General features: G+C 34.5%; 1 protein-coding gene across 1 annotated transcript in view; it reads right to left on the bottom strand.

The window, feature by feature from the left end:
• The window catches only part of SHQ1 (SHQ1, H/ACA ribonucleoprotein assembly factor), a 113,118-nt gene that overhangs the window by 52,898 nt on the left and 37,149 nt on the right, over window positions 1-23,071 (bottom strand). The window contains exons 7-9 of the mRNA XM_039851773.1: window positions 21,531-21,685; window positions 19,822-19,875; window positions 17,652-17,775 (exon numbers count right to left, since the gene is read on the bottom strand). Coding sequence (XP_039707707.1) covers window positions 17,652-17,775; window positions 19,822-19,875; window positions 21,531-21,685 — 333 coding nt within the window. The remainder of the gene's footprint in view (window positions 1-17,651; window positions 17,776-19,821; window positions 19,876-21,530; window positions 21,686-23,071) is intronic.

The following is a 23,071-nucleotide window of genomic DNA, read 5'->3' as shown; positions in this document are numbered from 1 at the left end:
GGTACAGGAGGAAGGAGTTTATTTTTATAACTACCAACTTAAAGTTTTAAAAGTCAACAATAGATCTTTACCAAAAAACAAAAACAAAAACTATTCACTTGAAACTTGTATAAGCTCTGCTATAGTATAACACCCCAGAATACTGCCTCTCACTATCCCATAGCTTACTAATAATGGCAGGTTAACAAAAAATGCAAGATTTGGAGCTGTGCTTCACAGCAAATAATTCATTGAGTGAAGAAAAGGGGCTGGGCATGCCAGTCAGCTTGATGACAATGTGAAAAGAAGTAGACGTAGGACTTAAAATGGGGTGGATTCAGGAAATAATAGAAAAAAACCATTCGGCTGGAGCAGATGGTTCAGGCATAGAAATAAGGGGAGTAAATAGGTGAGTTTGGTAGGATTCAGACTGTGACAGGAGGAGGAGACAAATACAATTAGATAGAACTGAGAAAGCTTAAACACAAGCATAGGGAGTAAGGATAAAAGACCCTACTCTAGATTTTCATGAAGAAAGGTACGGAATTAAGGTTTGAATTAAAAGAAAGGTATGGAGTTACATATTTAATGAGAATCTATAGCAACCATTACTTAATGAAATTAATATAGCTTCATTTAGCAGACATGCCTAAAGGGAGGTTGTCCCCTTGCTAAGGACCACAGGTAAATTCAGATCTTCTACTTATCACAAAAGAATTAAAAAAGTCAAAAATATATTTTTTTTATTTAAAGAGAAATTATATTGTATTTGCATGTTTTGATCCATATTTTCTTAAAAAAAGACAAATATACATGGAGAAAAACCATTAAACATATATATATTTATGTATGTTTATATATATATAAATATATATAAATATATCCAAATGATATTAACAGTATTTCTCTCTATACTCATTGAACAAATCGTGAGTGCCTGATATATGCCAGACATTGTTTTACATATGGGGTTACAGTCGTTTACACTTTCTCCTATTTTCAAAATTCTTTGCGCTTTCTCCTATTTTCAAAATTCTCCACAATAAATATTTATTTGTTTAAAAAAGTTAGGCATGCTTGATTATATAACTAATCCCTTAAATACTGACAAAGAATGCTAAAAAATTTAATTCATACTTACAATTTCTTAAAATTATTTTTGAACAACTAAGAAGCAGTATTTAGATCAGGTAGTTTTTAGAAAATTACAAAATAACATCGAAGGCAATTTTGAAAGGGACAGTTAGGCATTCTTCAAAAGCTGTGTTTTTATTGTAGGTCTTATTCGAACTACTTTTACAGTATGCTAATTGAAAAACAAGGTAAAAGATATCAAGGCTACTGGCAGTTGAGAATCTAGAACAAAAAAATACATTAAAGCCATCCTCCCCACAACAATATGTATGTTACCCGGAGGTCATATTTGATCTCTTTTGTTCTCACTGAATCACCAGAGATCATTATAGCATCATAGCCAAGAGACTCATGAAACATGTAGCTTTTTAAAGTCTCTTTTGTACTGACTGCTCTCTCGCTCAGGTTGTCAACCAGTTACCTAATAGCTATCAGCAAAGGAAAAAACTGGTCGTCCTGTAGGCTGTCGCATGGCCAGTAGCCAAAAGCCTTTGGGGACCCAAAGTATCTGGCTCCTGAGCTCATCACATACCATATGGGCATAAAAACTGCTCAGACCTAAATCCTATAGAATTATTTCTGCTCAAAGACACTGAAGGAAAGTGATCATTTCTAGCCAGTTTACTGCCTGGTCCAAAGCAGGAAAAATGTATCTTGCACAGTAACCACAGTAACTATTTTCATTGCAGTAATGAAGTGGCCTCCAGGATGTTCAATCTCCAAAAATTTAGGGATTCTCTATCATCGACTTGTTCCTCACTTAAGCCAAACCTATCCACGAAAGAAAGGCTTCTGGTATCAAGATCTCTTGAAAAGAGTTTAAAATTAGCAGAAGCAGTTTAAAACTAGTATCCTGGTCTATAAATGACAAGTGCCATGAATGTTTTACCTCGGGGAAAATGGCTGTCTAATAACAACAGAGAAACATAATGACAACATAAAGAAAAATATGAAGGACAAAACAAGCAGATGGACAGTAAACAGTATTTAACATATTCTCTGGAAACTCACTCTCTGGCTTTTCTTTAAAAGGAAGGTAAACTAAGAACAATGTGCTTTTCTGTTTTGGACAGATGTGGCATCTCAGGTTAAGGTATCTTGAAACCGAAACAAGATTGAACTGTTCTAAATTAGAATCCATTGGCTATTTGAAATCTTCCTATTAAGAGACCAGGTTTGGCAATAATCTCTCTTGACAGACAAGCTCATAGTCGGAGGCACTTAAGAAGGGGCTCCCGTCTCTAGATTATTAGAATAGTGAATGTTTTTACTGCGCAAAAGCCAGCACAGGAAAAAATAATATAAATAGTTAGCTCTATAATAAGAACTAAATTTCTTTTCAACTATTGGTACATTATAATTGCTATGTGGCTATGGTTTACTGGGTACTTCGTTCTGCTTTTTAAAGTTTTGAGCTACAAACCCAAGAAGCAAAAAGAGTAAAGGTAAAAGAGGTGGTTATTCAAAATACCTAAAGAAAAGCTTCATCTTTATTTGTAAAATCTGCTTCATCTTTATTTGTAAAATCACCTCAAAATAAAAGCAAACAAACAAAACATTGCTGTCATTTAAAATGCATAACTTAGTATATACCCAGCTAGAATCCTGGAATTTTGATGAGACCACATTATCAGAAGGGATAATTTATGAATTATTTTTAATACTAATTTTCATTAATTATTTGAACATTAAGAGGGATTAACAGAAGAACTGTGTCAAATTAATCAAAATTAAGAGACTAAAAGTGTAGTAATTTGCTTCAATACCAGGCCCTGTTTGGAAGTAGCATAAAGCCAAGTCCCCAGAAACAAACATATATTAGATTTAGCTTTATGAAAGCTTTTCAATTTGATTTTTATCTTCGAATTCCTCAAATGCCATTTAAGCTCTTACAGTTCTGAGCTGTCTCTGAGCTGTAATAAGAAACACACTTGAAGCAATAATAGTTACTATTTTTATGCACAAATTTATTGTCCTATATGGATTTTTAAATTATTCTGTTATTAAAATTACAAATATTACTGGTTTACCCACAAACAAAATTAATATGAAGCAAACATACTTTGTAAATGTTCCCCTTCCCTGGAAGGTACAACAACCAATCCAACTTAATTTACCATCAAGTCTCAAATCAGGCATTACTTCCTCTAGGAACTGGATTCTAGCTCTTGCCCAAGGTTTAGGTTCCTTCATAATTCTTGGCACATCTATCTAGTCTATTAAGGTAGTTAGTAGCTACTCCCTTGCTTTGTACCAAGTGCTTTCCATACATTGCATCATCTAACTCTAAAGTTAGGTACTTTCTTGCTTATTTCATAAATGAGGAAACTGAGCCTCAACGTTACAAAGGAGTTGGCAAGATCACAGCTAGGAAATAACGGTCATGACTTGAAAATAAGTACGTCTGCCTCCCAGTCACTATGCAATAAATACAGTGTCGGTATGTATAAACTTTTGTGGTGAACTCCTTGAGGAGAAAGGACGTGGCTTTTCAACTTTCTTTCTGGTCTAGAATAATGTCTAGCAAATTGTATGATACCATTTGGTTGTTAATGTAGTCTGGAGATCATAGGACCTAAGTTTAAAAACACCTGGTCAAACTGCTCAGTTAACAAGTACTAGTTATAACACCTCTGTGATCTGTACATTTAAGTTATTGTGTCATGACAAATATGGAGTATATAATTTGTTTGTACATTCCCTTATTATACCTACATCATGTCTCGGATAAGAAAAGAACGCAGCTATGCCAACTTTCTTACACTACTACACCATCAAAAGTTCAAGGAATTCATTTAACCCAAGGCTGCTTTTTGCCTTTTCTGCTCTAACAAACCCTGCTAGATTTGCTGGTTTGAAAGGACAGCCTTGACATTAATTCAATCCTCCTCCTTAAGTCACCTGTCAAAGCAGTAGTTGTGTTAGTTTATAAATATATGCCCAGATGTCATCAAAATTACATAATGGTAGCACAACTAATTTCAATTTCTTTAGACAGTTAAGAATGAGGCATCCAAGTTTAAGGTAGAACTTAAAAAAAAAATCCCATCTATATAGTAAGTACAAAAGTAGAAAGGTTAAGAAGCTGAACATGCATGGAAAAAAGCTCTTGAAACAGTTGCAATCTAAACTTGGGTTTTTTAAAAAAAAATCCATAAGCATCCAAAACTTCTAATTCTGTGGTTCAAATTTTATTTCAATTATTCTACCTTATGAATACAGCATCTCAGTGCCTAGTAGCTCAGTTTAGAATAAATTTATTGTTGCTTTAATTAAGACTATTATACTTCATTTGCCCCATAGATACTAGTTAATATTAAAAGTTTAGACTTATTTTTTGGAATTAGTTCAGAATTGGGAAAACTAAAACTGTGCATGAAGTCAGAAGGAAGAAATATATAGAAGGAAAGACAACTGGCTCATGAAAAAAAAACAAAAAATTAACCCAGTGCGACCAGATTTATGAGTCCTTTTCCTGATCTGAAACACTTATCAGTATGTCAGGTAGAAGGAAAGAAACCAAACCCTTCTGATACCCTCACTTAGTGAGAGTGTTTGCTTACTGCTAAATGGTTTGCATACTGATAGAAATGACTTATGCTTCTCTACATTTTAATCTATGTACAGTAAATATAACTTAGTAAAAATGATTAGCTATCTACATGCAAGTTTAATTTGTATTAAAAAGTTACATGAAAATTTTGATTATGAAATTAAGATTTCAGAATTCTAGTCCTAAATTATAAAAGGCTAATAAGGAAAGATCATTTTAAAAACTAAGTATATGTAATCTTGTGCAGTTCTTAGCTAATTTCTCTTAAAAAGTAGAAGTGAAAATAGCCAAGAATCTGCTTGCTTTTGGTTTAATTTCTTAGCTGTTTGATACTTAATCTGAATCCCTTTCCACACATATAAATTGGTGGGGAGAGAAATGTTTCAGACCTGCTGTGGGAATTAAATGAGACAATCAACATGTAAGCACTTTACAGATGACAAGGGAAGGAGGACAACAGATCATATAGGGTCAAGGGCCCTGGGACTCCTTTTACTAGCTCGTACTCCACTACCTGTGAGACATCTGCCTATATATTCTTTATCCCTCCATATCACTGCTGGCCCTCTGGTTCAGACCATATTATCTGTCCCCAAACTACTTAACCTCAGGCAAGAATAGTGATCTCCTGTCTTCTCCATACTACTAACTCATTCCCTTCAATGACTCTAACCTTGGTGCTACTGCCAGATGAATCTGACTTCATGAGCCTGTCACAAACCACAACACCAAATTCTCCAGTGGTCCTTCACGGAACAAGACCAAGTCTCTTTAGCAAGCCACTACAGGCTCTCCACAATCCTGCCCCAATACAATGTTCCCACCTCTTTCCTACAATTCCCCTTCATATCCCAGGCCTCCAAACTAGAATATTTGCCATTTCTTGGACATATGTAACTTATTTTCCTCTCCCTGATTTTCCTTACCTTCTACCTTCCCAAAGAATACATTCTGCTACTCGTCTTTTCTAAATCCTACAAATTTTGCAGTAGTAACTACTACTACATCTTATTCATTAGGCCTATGCTGTTTGCTTCTTCCTTTCAAGCCCTTTCCCTCACCCAAAATCAAAAGCACCCAATGGAGTCAGAGTGAGGTATGGTATTGGAGTCCTATAACTCATCCTCCACTCTGGGAGGCTCTGGATGACAACAGTAATGATACAAAGTGAGTGGAAAGAGGTAAGAGATCTTTTGTTTTATTTTTTTAAGGTTTTTGTTCATAGCTACTTAGAGAATGCAGGACATCTCCTACCTCCTTCCCCAACCTAATCTGGGAACCCACACAGGGTTGAGACTCAGTCACAAGGTAGGAATGAAAGAGCAGACACCTGGTGCAAGCCCTTAGTGCAGCTGGAAACTAGCAAGTCCAAGAAGGTATGAGAAACACAGCTGGGCACTTAGCTTGCTTTGGAGTTGAAATCAAAAACTAATTACCTACACAGGCTGACTTGGACTCTCAGAACTGCCATGGCTCTTACAGTTTTATCTTAAATCTTACAGCATTTTCATATTTAAATTGGGATCCTTGTGGGGATGGAAATGTTCTGTCTCGACTATATCAATGTCAATATCCTGTTTGTGATATTGTACTCTAGTTCTATGGAATCTATATAAGACAGTTTGTTTATCCATTGGCGAAAACTCAATAAAGCATACACTATGTATTACTACTTTGGAAAAAAAAAAAAATCATTGCTCTCTACTTTCCCAAACCTGGCAATACTACATATCCACATGGTTACAATAGGCAACAACTGGAGACATGTATGTCTCCAGTTCACACAGGTCTCATTACTCTTAATTTTTTAAAACCCTGCCATCCTCATTCATTCAGCCACTTGATCAAGTAGTCGTCTTAGTTTGCTTCTCCTAATGCTAAGGGATCTACTTTAATGGGAGCCAACTACATCAGCTACATCTCATCCTGTGGAGAGAAGAAAGCAGATGAAACGATCCCTTTTAACACTAGCCACTATTTGGAATGGAAGGTACCCAAAGACCTCAGCTCACTCCAAAAAGGGCCCTCCTTTGATAAACTTTATCACATACCTATGATAAAATTTAATTTACAAATCAGGCAATTTCATGGACAGAAGATTCATTCTTGCCATAAATCTTAGCAACCACAGCATGATTTTTTTTCTTTCCTTACTGAGGACTTTCACCTTTTCACTTAAAGGAAGCAATTTAAGGCTTGTCTTTGGCATATGTGAATTGCCAGCATTACTTCTCCTGGGCTTAGGAGCTACTATTAATTAAAGGCTTGAACACAAGCACTGATACACTGACAGTTGATCTGATAACCTAGTGGGCTACTAAGTGAATAACAGGTAGGCCTCATATGGATATAAAGAGCAAAGGGATGATTTACATCCCATGTGGGACGAAGCAGGACAGAGAGAAATTTCATCACGCAAATCAAAATAGTGCGCAATTTAAAACTTATGAATCGTTTATTCCTGGAATTTTCCATTTAATATTTTCAGTACATGGCTGACCATGGGTAACTGGAACCAAAGAAAATGAAATTGCAGATAAGGGGGTACTATTGTAATGCCTTGCATAGAGAAGGGATTAGGTCTATTGAAAAAAAGTCTGCTCTTTGTTATTTTTCCACATTAATCCCTATTTAAAGGAATTCTAAATTGCAAAAATATGAACTTCCATGTTCCAGATAAAATATAAAGCATTATTTAATTTACTTCATCTAGGCCTCAAAATACTGTGGAACAGAACCTTCATTCATTGGGATCAAATAAAATGTTTTTGTTCTGGCTTCTGGAAAAAAATGGCATAGATGATAGAGAAGTTGTTCATCTCTCTTGTGACCAAATCAAAGTTGTGACAGAAACATGGAGCAAAGAGTGAGCAAAGTCACCTGGGATCTAGACAAACAGAAACACTACGACTAGGGAGAGGAATAATTAATCAACTTGCAGATAGAAGGGGGCGAAGATGCCAGGCTGCCCAGTCCCCAGCAGCTGAGTGAGACAGAGGCCACAGCAACAGCATGGTAGCTGCAGATGCCTCTTAAAGGGGCTGTGTTCACGAGTGGACTTTCGAGATGACGACTTGCTCGTTCTGAGCACCAAAGCCAGGTCGGCTGCACAAGGGGCACCAGGGACTTGCAGGGGAACACTCAGTTATTGAAGTGAAGGCCGGAGGTGAAGATCTCTCCCAGGCAGAAGAGCCAGCAATATCCAGCCTGCCCCGCTCTCAGTGTGCAGATGTAGTGCCGCCATAGCTGAGGGCATCAAACTGGATAACAGAAGTTGCTCCGCCCAGAGGATTCCCTGAAACTCTGCCTACCCCAACTCACAGCCCCACCCAAGCCACATCCAGTTATGTCCTTGGCAAGTCTGGTGCTCCTTGCTGAGCAGAACCAAGACTCAAACTGGTGAGAGCTAGCCTCAGCTTCTGGTGTGGTCTCAAGGTAACTTTAAGCACAGAATCTGTGGATTGCTTGCTAAATCTTAACAGGTTGCCCTGGAGGGGCATAGGCTGGGACTAAACTTGGCCTGCAGCTAAACTCCTCTGAGGACAGTGCCACTGGACACCTACTACACAAATCCACACTAATAAGACCGGGAGACTTAGGAGCTTTGCTTAGGACATAGAAAAAGACACACAAAGGCAGTCAAAATGGTAAGACAAAGAAGTCAAAACTGTATGAGAGAAAAGAACAGAGATCCAAGAATAATGAATGGTGTCAAGCAATTTAAAGATGCAGAGTTCAAAACACTGGTTATAAAGATGCTCAATGAACTTATGGGAAGTGTAGATGAATTCAGTGAGAAATTTAACAAAGAGATAAAAAAACATAAAAATGGAAATGGAAATTATAACAGGGAACCAATCAGAAATGAAGAACACATTATCAGAGATGAAGAGTATATTAGAAGGAATCAACACAGTGGATAAAGAAGAGAATCCAACCACCGATACAGAGGATGGGGAAGCCAAGGCTACTCAATCAGAATGGCAAGAAAAAAGAAGACAAGACTATAATAATAATGATTTAAGGAGCCTATGGGACACTATTAAAAGTAAAAATATTCATGTCATAGGGGTACCTGAAGGAAAATAAGAACTTGAAGAGTTATTTGAAGAAATAATGAAACTTCCCTAACCTGGTGAAGGAAACAGACATAAAACCCCAGGAAGCTCAGAGAGTCCCAAGAACAAGGAAACCAAAGAGGCCCACACCAAAACACATTATAATTAAAATGCTAAAGGTTGAATGCAAAGAGAGAATCTTAAAAGCAGCAAGAGAAAAGCAGTTAGTTATCTACAAGGGAGCACTCATAAGACTGGCAGCTGATTTCTCAAAAGAAAGAATGCAGGTCAGAAGGGCTTGGCACAAAATATTCAATGCGATGAAAACCCAAGATCTACAACCAAGAATACTTTATCCAGCAAAGCTATCACTTAGAGATGAAGGACAGATAAAGAGCTTCCCAGACAAAAATAAGCTAAAAGAATTTATCAACACCAAGCAAGTATTACAGTGTTTCTTCTTTTTTAAGAAGAAAAAAACATGAATCAAACATGAATAAAGAATAATAATAACTACATTCCTACCAACAAGTACCTCTCCAATGGAAAAGAATTAAGTAATCCAAAAGACAGAGAGGCTGAATGGATAAGGAAAAAAGTCTCCTACATATGCTGCCTATAAGAGACTTACTCCAGATTAAAAGACACACACGGATTAAAAGGGATGGAAAAATATTGCCTTGATGGACCTAAAGGATGTTGTGCTGAATGAAATAACTCAGATAGAGAAAGACAAATATTATATGACTTCACGTACATGTGGAATCTAAAGAACAAAATAAACAACAACAACATCAAAAATAGAAATAAACTCAAAGATACGGAGAATATTTTGAGGGCTACTAGATTGGAGAGAGATTCGGGGGACGGCTCAAAAGGGAAAAGGGATTTGAAGTACAAATGGATAGTTACAAAATAGACAAAGATATAAAGTGTAGCATAAGGAAAATAGTTAATAATGTAACAAATAAAGGGGAGAGGGGTATACAATTTAGTGAGTGATCACTTTGTGAGCTATATAGATCTCTGGTCACTACACTATACAACTGAAATGAAAATACTGTATGCCAACTGTAATTTAAAAAAAACTCATTGAATTGTACAACATAAATACGAGCAACTGTCTATTATATTTCAATAAAGCCATAAAAAATGTTTTGTTCTCTCGAATCAATCTTAAATAAGTATAATTTTCTGCCTTTATCCTCTTAAAGAGAGTAGACTTAGTTACTCCCTTATAAATTCAGATTAATAAAAATAATGTCAAAACTGACTTTTGATTTCTTAAAAGAGGCGCTAGCTATAGAAGTTTTTTTAAAGCCATAATATTCAAACCATGTAACTAATATTTGGGTCTTTTACATTGCTCAGTTCAAAAACTGCAGAAATTAATAAACTTATCTTAAATAAATAGTACCGGAAACACAATGTAGAATTTAAATTGGATGTACCGCCAACCCCTGAACAATATAGGTTTGAACTGCACAGACCCGTTTATACATGAATTTTTTCCAATAAATTTATTGGTATTTTTTTGGATTTGCCACAATTTGAAAAAAACTCACAGATGAACCTTGAACCCAGAAATATTGAAAAAACTAAGAAACAGGTATGTCATGAATGCATAGGATATATGTAAATACTAGTCTATTTATCCTTTATTACCATAAAATGTACACAAATCTATTATAAAAAGTTAAAAATTTTATAACAATCCAGTCACTAGTATACAGGCGAGGCTACCATGAAACAATCATATTGATTAAACTATGCTACCAAAAAACAATCACACTGATGCTTCTTCATTATAAATGCATGACTTGTTATACTTGTAAATAAATATGAATATTTTTCACATTATCTTTTCATTTTTGATGTCTAGTGTTAGTAATACATAGAACATCTACAGTGTTTTGTATCATATAAGACAATATTGATGTAGGTACTGAATGACAATTCATGTTGTAAACAGATGACATAAAATTATGGTATCGGTAAATATAATACAGTACTGTAAATATATTTTCTCTTAATAACATTTTTTCTCTAGTTTATTGTAAGAATACAGCATATAATACATATAACATACAAATTATGTGTTAATCAACTGTTTATATTATCGGTAAGGCATCCAGTCAACAGTAGACTATTAGTAAGTAGTTAAGTTTGCGGGGAGTCAAAAGTTAAACGTGGATTTTTGTGCAGGGGGCCGGCACCCCTACCCCATGTTATTCAAGGGTCAACTTTTATGTATAAGTAAATATTTAAGGGATTAGCTGATTCTGAGACATCACCCACTGGTAAGCATTAGGATATAACTCAACTTTCCAAAGAACATTAACACTTTAAGATACTTTTTTTGTAGCAAAATAACCATAGTTCTATGTTGGCAATTAAAAGGCAACTTATGATTTGTAAACCACACAAGAAATGCTGCCCCGTACAGAGTATTTTAAGAGAACAAAGGATATTTTATATAAATGTAACCAAGAAATTATCGCAAAAGCTATCTAAAAAATGTCGGCGATTAACAATATCTAATGATTAAAAAAGTTATTAGAGAAAAAGAATTCTATGGAGATCACTGGAATTTGATTTTCTACCCTTTAATGATATGCTCATATACAACATCCATCTATACAGAAATGGCGGTATAAAGCCACAAATGCTCCAAGGATAAATAATAAATAAGAAGAATGTGCCATTCAAGAGTTGGAGAAGACAGATTTGGGGTCTGAGGAAGAAATGGCAATAAAAGGAATTTGCCTTGCCTAATGGAAGGAAAATCCAGGGAGTGGGGCCTATAACTGGCTCTGTCCAGACCTCACAGCGGAGACCTACTCTCCCTGTCACATTTCAGCTGCAGCTCACACACTCCAGGGCTCTGAAACACCTACTTTCTTAGATTAGCTGGTATGTAAGTGGTCAGCAAAAACAGGTACAAACAGTACTTCAATATTTGATTTGAATTCCATGCTATTTAAATTACCTGAAAGCACTATGATTCTTCCATTCTTAGAAATATTTTCATTTCAATGGGGACCTGACTAGGAAGTAAAATGATCAAAAACAATTTAGAGTGAGGAAGAAAAAAGAAAGTAAGAATTATCATCTCCTGTGTGGGGAACAGGAAATTAAGTGATAATATTAAAGAAATAGAGAAATCAATTCTGGTGACTAGTTAACTCATATAGGAAAGGAACTATCAACTAGTTAAAGAGGCTGTAGGACAAATCTCAAAGTCAGATAGCATATTAACTCCAAATTTTTACAGATGAAATTATGCTACTGTGAACTTCCTCATGCCACTCACTTATAATATTTAGAATCCTCCCTCCACCCTTCACGTCTCAGTTCAAATCTTATGTCCTAAATGAAGCTTTCTCTGATCCCTAGTAAAACATGAACACCTGTTCTTTTTGAACTATTTCGTATACATTTCATCTAAGGTACTTACCACTGTCTACTATGTATTTTATGTTTTGATGGACATTTTAGCTTCCCTACTAGCATACAGGCTCCCAAATATAGTACATAAATCTAATTCATCTTTCTGTTGTTCTTTATATTTACAGGGTACTCTGCACACAATAGCTTTTTAGCAGGTACTAACAAAATACCTATTGAATGAGTAACTTAACGAATAAACTCATTAACCAATTAACAAGTATTTAGAACAACAGGAAATTGTAGGAGTTGAGAATCAGAAGTCAAATAAGGCAGAGCTTCCCTCTGTAAGAGGTTACGTGTTTTAAGTGACTTAAAGGTAAGTCAGTTTCCCTAGCTTTATATTTTCACCCACTATATTTCTCCTTTGAAATACTTATTATGAATGCAATATTTCTGAAAATCAGGTAGTTGTGTAATTCCATACCCACCCCACCCACCTGTCCTGTTAGAATTTTAAGCTCCCTGGGGTACAAGTTGAATCTCTCCTGTTCACTATCATATCTCCAGATCCAGGTCTGCACCCTGACATAGCAAGCAGTCAACAAATACTTGTTGAATCACTCTCAAAATAAATTTACCAAAATACTTAAAGAGTAAAAATTAAAAAGTCTAACAATTCTTTAAAATGTTCATAATTGGGAATTCATGCAAATTAAATACAGATAAAGGTCAACACTGGAAAATCCTAGTGACTTCATCTTTTAGTTTTCAAGTTTGGGTAATCTTTACAATTCAATAAAAAGCAGCATTTGGACTTTGGACTAAATAGATTTAACGGCTAAAAACAAATTTATCTTCAAGGCTGCATCAGAACTCAGAGCTTACACAATACACTTGCCATATCTCAATTTCTTGAACAATCATTTTTCCTAAAGAAAAGGATCAGTTCCAAGCCCTGTGGTATGGTTATTCTTTTCCTTCATATTGATTGTGTTATTACATCTATCTACTGAAGAGGTTGGTAAAGCAGTCATTTCTGAAAAACTGATTATTAAGCCCAGTGATGACTATATGTAAGCATTGCTCCCAACATTTATATGAAGTAAAACCAGCTTTTAATTGGTAACAATAACTAATCTCCTGAAGGCTGTTTCTTTGGTTATAGCTTGCCATGTAGCTATTAGTCATCAGACTTAAAATGTTTATAGAAGGTTTCTTTTAGCCTTAAAAACAAAACAGAACCAAAAACCTTATTTCAAATGTGTTTTTGTTAACAACAACAAAAAAATCTTTATATAACTGTTCAAACAAAAATTACATTTTCTATAAAATGGTGAATAAATCTCAATTTGAAACATAAAAGCATAGTGGTTAAAAGTCCAGACTTTTAAAAAATATGCATCATTTTACTAAGGAAAAATCACAACACACACAAAAAGAGACCACAGGAGAGTGAACTCCCTCGTACTTACAACCCATTTTCAGCAAGTACCAACTTGTGGCCAACCTCATTTCATCTGTACTCTGCCCACTTTGCCCCAATCCACTCTGGATTATTTTAAAGTAAATCCCATGCTTCATATAATTTCATTTATAACTATTTCAACACTTCAAAGGGCACAGACTTTGAGTCAGACAGATCTGGCATCAAATCCAGGCTCTACCAACTACTAGTTGTGTGACCTCAGGCAACTGACTGAACTTCTCTGAGCCTGTCTTCTATCTGCATAAAATGGGGATAGTAAATCCTAATTCTCAGGATGACAATATGAATGAAATGAGATAAGGTACCTAAAGAACTGAGCCTAGTGCTGGCACACAGAAAGCAGTTAATTCAGCAGGTGTGCTTATTACTATACTAGCATATTAAGACAGGATTCTTTCTGACTCATTTCCAATGAGGCTCACAAAGGATAAAATATATCAAGTAACCCCATTTTTAAAAGAGATACTAAACTCTCTATGCTAACCTGTAAAAAAACTAATAAAAAATTGATTTGTGACCTTTTAGACTAATATTCACCTCCAAGAATTTAAGGGTAAAGAAGTCCAGAATCTCTGGACAAAGTTGCTGTACTGCTGTGGGGTTTCTACAATACTCCATGGGAGAGGGGAGGAGGTGCTTTCCTATTACCCTAAACCAAGAGAAAGAGGGTTTTATGAGGGGCCCCGGAGAATGTAACCTACCTTCCCTGGAAATTGAGGGGTACGAAGACTACTGTCTAACCCATACCTGATAAAAGCTCCCCATCGAGAAGCAAAGAGCAGCCTGTGATACTGAGTAAAGGGCCTGTTCTGAAAACAAGCGGTATTTCCTACAATAGCAAACAGGGCCCTCTTCTCCATTGCTGGCTTCCCAGCCAGGCCAGAGCAGGGGAAGGGAAGATTTATTTTTTTAATCAAGTTCAAAGGGGACATTTAAATACTGCAATGAGACTCTTCTTGTAATCTAAAGTGGTAGAAAAAGTTATAGAATACTTACAGTGTATTATAGGATATATGTGTGTGTTCGTGTGTGTGATATGATATTTATAGGATATATATTCCACCCAGAAACAATAAAAAAAAAAGGGGGGAAGAGAGAATACGATCAAAGAAGAATGGGAGAAAAAATTAAGTTGCTTCCCTTCCACCCCATGATGTTCAGCCTTTTCAATTTAATAGTTATATTACATGTTCAGTAGTTGCTCAAGGGTATGGAAGAACAAGGAATGTCTTTATAAAAATTATAAAAATTAATGAAATATAGATCTTAGTACAAATAGTAAACTGTATGAACAATGTATAATCAAATATGAAACTATGCCACTTCTAAATGGAATAAAATTTCTAAAGACATATTAGAAACGCTGTTCTCTTTTGATTCCCTTTTTCTTTTATATTCAATGAGTAACAGTACTTAAGTGATGCTGCCATGAAACCAGTACTTAAGTGATGCTGCCATGAAAGATCTACTCACTCTTCTCAAAAGAATGGAACAAGGAGGAGGAAGTGAAAGTTGCTGAAGAAGATAGGAACAGAGGGGAAAAAGGGGGGATGATCATGTGCCCCAAGATTATTTATCCAGGGAGAGCAATTCCATGTACAAGGTCCAGTGTTCAACGCTACAACAGTACTTAAGAAACAAAGTAGGTTTTCTGACCTTAAAGGAATTTGGATTAGACATAGCAACAGTGAGAGAGAAACACACAGTCTTTTGAAGGTGGGGAAGGGGTGGGAGAAGAAATTCAAAATTAAAAATAGCCAAAGTCCCAGTAAAGAATGGTTGTAAAGGCTACAGTAAAGTCAGGTGAAGTAAATACATGGATCTTTTAAACTCAGACCTTAGTCAATTAGTTATGAAATATCAGGTAGAATTCTAAATCCTTCATTACGTCGGTTTTGGAAGCTTGTTCCATTTAAGATGAGTATTTCTTCAGGGGAAAGAAGTATTTTTTACTTTCAACTATGGAAACAGGATGCTGAACTTTATAATAAAAGTGTGATCATTGTGATTGCACTTCGAAGCATAAATAGGCATACAAAGTCATTCTTGGAAAATATTAAATGCCAGACTGAGCTATCCCCACTTAAATTATGGGGTATCCAAATAATTGAGACTCTTAAATGACAATAATGGTATCCCTATACAAACACAGGTTATAATCCTCATGCAGAGAGCTTGTCATCCCCAGAGCATATGGTGTGAATTCTAGACAGTTCAACATTCTGTTTCAACACTAATTAGCCACAATCCAAATTAGCCACAGAACATACTGTATATAGTTTATAGTGGGTTCAGATTCATTTTCAGCAGACAAGCCTCCAGTATGTTACCTCAGGTTTTCTGCTACTATCACAACACAGCTAAGACTAGTTCTTGTCTGGCTTGATAATGATAAAAAGTTAAATCTAAATTTCAACTGTTTTGAGTAACTGGTTATAGTGGAAATCAAGGCAGTCAAATATTTGGTTATGCAATCACAAAACTGATTACTTTTCAAATAAAAATCTAAATAACTACATTATTTCCCAGAATAAAAAGTACCAAGTAATTGTATTTATGTGTGTGTGGTCCTGTGTGTACACCCAAGTACAAAAGGGTTTTACCAATTTTTCATCTGGAAGCCATGATGTAACAGAATAATCACAACCTGAATTCTCACTGTTTATATCTTTGAATAATGCACAGATAATCTAGCATAACTTAAACAAATTAATTGTGACGTGTAACTCAAGTTCAACAATTATTTATAGTAGATTGATTTTTCAAGGTAATTTTTTGTAATTTAAGAAATATTATGTGTGGAAGGCAAGAAGAAATAACATGCAAAAAAATAAAGTTGTTTCCTACTATTAAATTAGATAGATTTAAATTAAAGTTGGATTTCTTAAACATAGTAGCTCCACTAGCCTAAAATCAACAATCCTTCAAAATAAAATATAGCTAGTCTAAACCAACAGGATTAATAAAAAGTTATCTTTCATTTATCTATGATTCATTTTTATAATTAATGTCTACTTTAAAAGAATCTACTTCAAACATGATTCCCCGTTCCCCAGGGCAAGAAGACTAAAGGTTACACAGAAGTCAAAGAAAAACCTAGGTACACCTCTAGGAGGAGAAAACATTAGAGATGTGATTCTTCCTTTTAATCCAGTAGAGTCACCTGGATGTAAAGGGACGATCTTTCTTTCTATTCCCTTCTTATTAAGAAGTCTGAAAATTAAGTCCCCAGAAGACTTTTATCTAAGGACAAAGGAACGATGAGACTCCCCAGGGGAGAATATAAGAAATTGCCATAAAGTACAGAACATGACTTTTAAATAAATGTGCCAGAACAGTACATAGAAATGGATGTTTTTCCTGACAAAGTCATTATCTTGGAAATTATATTCTTAATCCAAGGATGCTGTTATAGGCACTTTGGAATTTGTTGCAGAGCTTAGAATTTTCTACATCCTTAAAACTAGCAAATATTTGTCTTTTCAGGTTGGATTTAGCAATAGTCAAAAGTCCTCAGAGTAGCTATGCTTTTCTTTGGAAAGCCTTTCTTGACCTCCCAAATACAGGCTCCATGACTCATCCTAGTGGATCAATATACTACCCAATAATATATTGGAACTGCTTTTTAATTATTATCTGTCTTCCAAGCCAAACTATAAATTTCATATGAGGAGAAAATTTATCTTATGTATTATTGTATCCACAATCCTAGCATAGTGCCTAGAAAATTACAGGCATCCACGAAAAACTGAATGATGCAATCTACTACAATACAAAATAGTTTGGCATATGGTATGTACCTTCTCTATTTACCTCCTCACTCCTTTCAGAAAAAAACGAGTACCACATCTCTCTGTGTGATTTGTGTGATTATATATCTGTATAGAAGGACTATTACTTTATATACCTGGAAGGAAGAAGTGGTTGGATTGAATGATTTTCATTACTAATTTATGTATAGAAAAAACAAGTAAAAATCACTATTACTTCCTCAGAGTTTAAAAACGTATAACTTTTCATTCTCAATGTTGCAAGCACAATAATATCTTACCTAATTGCAATAGCTTTATAGTGTCTCTGCAGGCTTTCGTCACCAGCTTGAAATGACGATAAAGTGGGTAGCACAAAACTCTTCTTCCAAAAGACACCAGGATTTCATGAACATTAGTCCAAGTCTGTGAAGTATTTAAATAAGTAATCATTTCCATATTATGCAAACAAAAGCAAATAAAATATTCTCAATTAAAAATTATAAGTTTGGATTATCATTAAGCCATGTAGAAGAGAAATCTAAAACCATGAGACTTTCTGTATACCTCATAATAAAATATTTCATCTTAGCCTTTATAATTTCTCATATTTTATCAACATATCACAAATACTCCTTAAAAATCATATATGTAGCAGGAAAGTTTTAAAAGTCTCTGAAGAATTACAAATATGAATCTAAAACACATGGCACTAACAAAATACACATGTACATAAAAGACATTTCTAAATGATATATGTTTCATGTTTTTGTCTTTTGGACCATTCAAGATAGTGTAGATGAAAGATGTAGAACTCTTCAGGGAAGTATGTTCATAGTTACCCTGCCCCCGCCCCTCATTTTGCTTTAAGCATGAGTAACCCATGACATTTACTTTAGTAATTTGTTTTCATTTATCAACAAGAAAACAAGTGATTTCTGTGGGGAAAAGTGTTTTATCTTGAATAGTATTAAATAGATACCATTAGCAATTCAAAACTTACTGAAAAAACTAGACAAAGGCAATTTTCTACAAAATTGTTTTTAAAATGAGTTTTCATTTAAAAAAGTAACCTATATATAAAACTTAAGATATAAAATTAAAACTAAGAGAGCAGCATAATTTCTATGTATATTAATCCTTAATAAATGAGAGATCTGATTACTATTGAGTAACAAAGAATAGTTTATATTGAAAAATTATGAACTTTTAAAAAATTCTAGCAAAAAAATGAAATACTTATAAAAGGTTGACAGTCCTAAGTTCTCAAAAACAATTAAAATTTCAAAATAAAATCATAACTAAGTGAATTTATTCATATAGATTTTAATAACTGAACTATGGCATTACTCACCAACTACTTTGTTTTTATCATAATCAACGCAATTACTACAAAAACCAGTTTCTCCATTTTATGCTTATGATAGTACATAGAAGCCAAAGGAAATCTAGAGAACGGCACTTCTCTATCTTTAATATGCATATGAATCCTTGGAGATCTTGCTACAGATTCTGATTCAGTGGGTCTGGACTGATACTCTGTCCTGCTAACAAGCTCTCGGCTGAGGTCAAGCTATTGGTCCATGGACCATTCTTGGAGTAGCAAGAGTCTCTGAAAGTTAAGTGTTTCAGTTTCTGTTTACATCTAATCTATTTATTCTTTGAACAAAGTGATGCCATGAAACGACCTTGATTTTACAATTTAAAATGTATCTAGGATTTAAACTAGAAAAAAAAGGTGTTGTCTTCACTTGATACAATATCAATTATTTAAATTGCACTTTTTTAAGCTTCTACTTTTAATTACTGTTCTGATGAACAACAGTGTTCAAAACTGGTAAAAGATACCATCCTCTGATGTTTTTGGTAAAACCTACACAACTATTTTCTAGAAAATATATGTAAAAATAATTATTACAATATTAAAAGTTATTAGATCTAATCACAGTAATTGTAGGACCTAAGTTATTTAAGCTATATGATCTAAGTTTCCTCATCTATAAAATATCAATAATACTTCATACAGACTTACTGAAAGGAACTGGTGAGGTAATACATATAAAATATTTAGCAGTCTTTGGTGGTCAGTAAGTGGCAGCTAGGACTATTATCACCTAGGTTTGCTTCCCATTTTTGAGCTCTGAGCCTCAATATTTGCCAACTTACAAACATGACTCAATTCCATCCCACATCCTCCTCCAAAAGACCATGTGCCCATTCTTTTTCCCTCTCCTGATTTCCAAAATACCCGACCTGGTTTCATTATATACTATGATTAGAGTAAGACTAACAAATGGAATCAGAATTTTATTTAAAAGATAGTAAAACGACGACAAAAAAAAAAAATCTTGTACAATAAAGCTTCCATTTTTCAAAAATTCAAGGAATTGCTTGAATTACCCAAAATGAACTAATGACACAGAAAACTTTCTAAACAAACAAAATCTAAATAATTGCAACTAAAAATCATACCTCAAACCAGCACAATGTTGGACTCAGCTTTCTGATATTCCATGCAGATTCAACCTTTATTTGTTTTAGGGAAAAGAATACTATCTCATTAGAGGTATAGTCATTTAAAAATAAAACAAATATATCCATTTATTCAACTAGTATGTGGGTAATGTTGACATATATGAGAACTAAGAAGTATTTATGATTGCAAAAAATAATTGCTGATGCAGATGCTATCAAAGATATGTTTCTGTCTACTTTCCTTGGGATTTTATAAAATAAAGCTTTTCCACTGATAAGAATCCCAAAACACAAAAGCAAATAAGCAGGGCTTTGAAAGTAAAAATTAAAGCAAAGCAATGCTTGCTCAGTTCCCGTCCTTCTCAACTAAGTTATTTGCTATAAATAATCTACCAAAGGACTCAAAGATAGTGTTGAAGTGCTATGTGTGGCAAAAAGCTGCTCAAGAATTTGGCCTTTCAAAGAATGAGTGTGAGAATAAGTATATTCTAAAGAAAGTTTTGAAGATGAAAGACTTCATAATTTCATATATGCAAATACAAGAATAAAAAATGGTAAACTGCACCAAGTATAACTAAACACTCTCATTTATCATCTCAATAATATGAAGTACTTTTTGTCAAAGAAAACATTTTCTCCAACTGAAGAATCTTTAAAAACAATGAGTGAAAACAAAAAGCATTTTCAATAATAGTAGGCCCTTGATACACTCATTAATATTTATTTTGGAGTCAAATGCAAATCTCAAGAGTTATCTTTTAAATTTTCAGAATCATGAAAACAAAAAATTTAACACATAAATCCTAATCCTAAAACTATGCTAATGCTATGATGTTAAGGCAGATTAAATAGTAATATATACATTATGACCCAATGTAAAAAATATACAAACATGTACACAATGAAAGAGACTAGAAGAGATATATTACCTTATAACAGTAGCTTTTGCTGATGGCTGAGATTACAGGAAATTCTAAATACTTTCTTCATGTGTGTATTTCCCTTTATAATGATGTGAACTATTTGTGTAATTTTAAAAAAAGAAAAGCATATGCTCAGCTCAAGAATAACCCTTTGAGCAATGATAATTATAAATAGCTGCAGGGGCATGTTAACCACGAAAAATGAAGACTTCCTTTTGGTTTTCCAGCCTTTTTTTTTTTTTTTATTTAGGTGAGAAAAAAATTTAGCTCTTTACTTACAAAATCAAATGTGGTTCAAGAGATAAAATCAAGTCTGTGTTATTATTTTTAAAAAGATCATTTAAGAATACTTTACAACAGGATTTCTTTAGAAAGATTCCTTTTCTTATAAAATGCTATACCTTGCATCTGCTAATTGACAGCGCAGAGAAAGAATATAAATGTGTACAGTAAAGTTCACCCTTGCCAACATCAAATATCATGTGGCAACAGCCCTCTTATTTGGTCAATTTATCTCCTAAAGGTCCTTTTTCTCTACCCTCAGCTTTACTTCCCCCCTCTGCTATCTGTAAAAGCTAACATCAAGAGAGAAGATAAAGAGACCAAGCAAGCGTTATGTTTTCATGTTGGTACCCACCACCAACATACATGTACCTCTTCCTGAAGAATTCCCTAAGTAACTAATCATAACAGGCCTAACTCTCAATTAGAGGAATGATGTCTTAATACAATTTACTTAGTACAATAGTCTATGCCAACAAGCACAGACACAAATTCACTTACATTCTTCTCTCCTTCAGTGACACGAGTTTCATAGCAATATGCCAGAAGGATATCAATCAAACTGTAGTACACTTGACGATGGGCTCTCTTGCCCAGCAGGTAAGATTTATTGACAAATTTTCGTAGCTGATATTTCTCTTCTTCAGAAAAAGACACTGGAAGAAAATGTACTTAAAAATTAGATGCTCCTTTCAGTTTTATAGAACCCTCAATATTGAAGATTTGTCAAAATCAGAACTTTGATTATAGAAACTGAAATAAAGTTATTTAACTCCGGATATATAAACAACTTTTTAGCTAGACTTCATGATTTTATTAAGGCCTAACCATTTGCTCCAACCCTAGTAGGGATAAATAAAAAAGAAATGTCTAAACAATATCTATTCCTTATTTCCAGACACCCCCCACCTTTTTTTGCTACACTGTTCTATATTCAAGGCATCTAAATATCTGAGTTACTGACTTAAAAATTAATATATTTTGACAAAAGAAAACATGAAATAGCTAAATAAATCACTGTAAATATTCACTATCCATTTTGAAAGTTCTATACAAAAAAATGAACATTTCCATATATTAGTCGATTTTTAGTACATGGTATTAATATTCTTTATACATGAAAAAAGTTATACAAAAATACACAAATATGACCATATTACACATATTAGACTTATGAGAAGATGATGCTTCTTTTCAACATAGTCTGTTCTTCTTTTCTTCTTTCACATGGCACCTCTTTTCATCTTCATCAACAGCCTCCTCCACGTTAAAAAATTAGTATATATCATTTCATTTTTCTTGACAATCATGTAACCACAAACCCCAAAACATATATACATAGCAGTTTATACCTCCCTCTACCCAAAGAATTAGATTATTTTTCTCCATCTATCCTATTTCACCCAACAGTATCTCTGGCAAACTTCTCCAAGTTAATTGGTACTTAGCTAATTTTCGTAAAGGAGTAGAATATTCCATGGTGTAGCATGCTCTATCCAGCCACTCCCCATACTAATGGGCATTCACTTTGCTACCAGTTTTCTGCCACTGCTAATAATGCTGCATTATTTAAAGGCTATAACTTTCCTTTCTAATGGTCATAAACAGAAGTTCCCTTTCCTACACATACCTGTCATCCTCTCCCAGCAATAAATGTAGCAACTTTTTTTCATTGTTTCCAACTTAATGAATAGAAAATGACTGCAGTAGGGAGAATCCTAAGATGACCACCAATGAGTTACATCATCTGAGTGTGGTCAGAACCTGTGACTTGCTTCTATCCAAAAGAATATGGCAAAGGTGGTAAGACAGTCACTGTCATGATTATAGTTTGTTATTAGCAGAGTGGAGCCAGAGACTTGCCTGCCGGTTTTGAAGAAATAAGATGCCATGTTGTAAGAAAGCTATGTGAGAGGGAACTGTAGGGGTCCCTAAGATCTGAAAGTTGCCCCAGCTGACAACCAACAAGACCAAGGGGCCTCAGTCCTATGGCCCCAGTTCTACAGCCTCGGGAGCGGAATTCTGCCAACCCTCACATAAAC

Source organism: Pteropus medius, unplaced genomic scaffold (assembly GCF_902729225.1).
Source record: "Pteropus medius unplaced genomic scaffold, Ma_sr-lr_union100, whole genome shotgun sequence".
Lineage (NCBI taxonomy): Eukaryota > Metazoa > Chordata > Mammalia > Chiroptera > Pteropodidae > Pteropus > Pteropus medius.
The sequence above is the reverse complement of the archived record's forward strand: the minus strand, read 5'-3'. Positions and strand labels throughout refer to the sequence as shown.